Here is a 317-nt window from a genome sequence, read left to right on the forward strand (position 1 = left end):
CACCAGCTTCTTAATCCAGTTGTTCGAACCCTCTCGTTTTGCCTTGATGATGTTGTTGGTGAGCCGCACTGTTTCCCTATCCAGACGCGTGGCTGTACAGGGAGCGCATTTCTTTGCTGGACTTCCATCACGATGACCGCTCTCAACCAGTCCACCGTTATTGGGATAGAAAATCAGCTCGTAGTTGAGATGTTTAGGAAAGAGGCAGGCGTCAATATGCAACGCCTTGCCAAAGGTGAAGTTCCAGTCTCGCACGATGGGCAGACAGCAACAGATGCTGCTGAGCTTCTGTGCAACGTTGCCTGGAAACATGTTCT

At 50.5% G+C, this 317-nt stretch overlaps 1 protein-coding gene across 2 annotated transcripts in view; it reads right to left on the bottom strand.

Moving 5' to 3' along the window:
* The window catches only part of LOC109536216 (transient receptor potential cation channel protein painless), a gene marked incomplete at its 3' end in the record, with an annotated part of 12,503 nt that continues 12,186 nt past the window's right edge, over nucleotides 1-317 (bottom strand). For both annotated transcript variants that reach the window (XM_048668317.1, XM_048668314.1), the window contains 1 exon segment: nucleotides 1-317. In XM_048668317.1, the coding sequence (XP_048524274.1) occupies nucleotides 1-317 (317 nt within the window).

The sequence above is a fragment of the Dendroctonus ponderosae genome, unplaced genomic scaffold, assembly GCF_020466585.1.
Source record: "Dendroctonus ponderosae isolate FM_Combo_2020 unplaced genomic scaffold, Dpon_F_20191213v2 Dpon_F_20191213_1, whole genome shotgun sequence".
Lineage (NCBI taxonomy): Eukaryota > Metazoa > Arthropoda > Insecta > Coleoptera > Curculionidae > Dendroctonus > Dendroctonus ponderosae.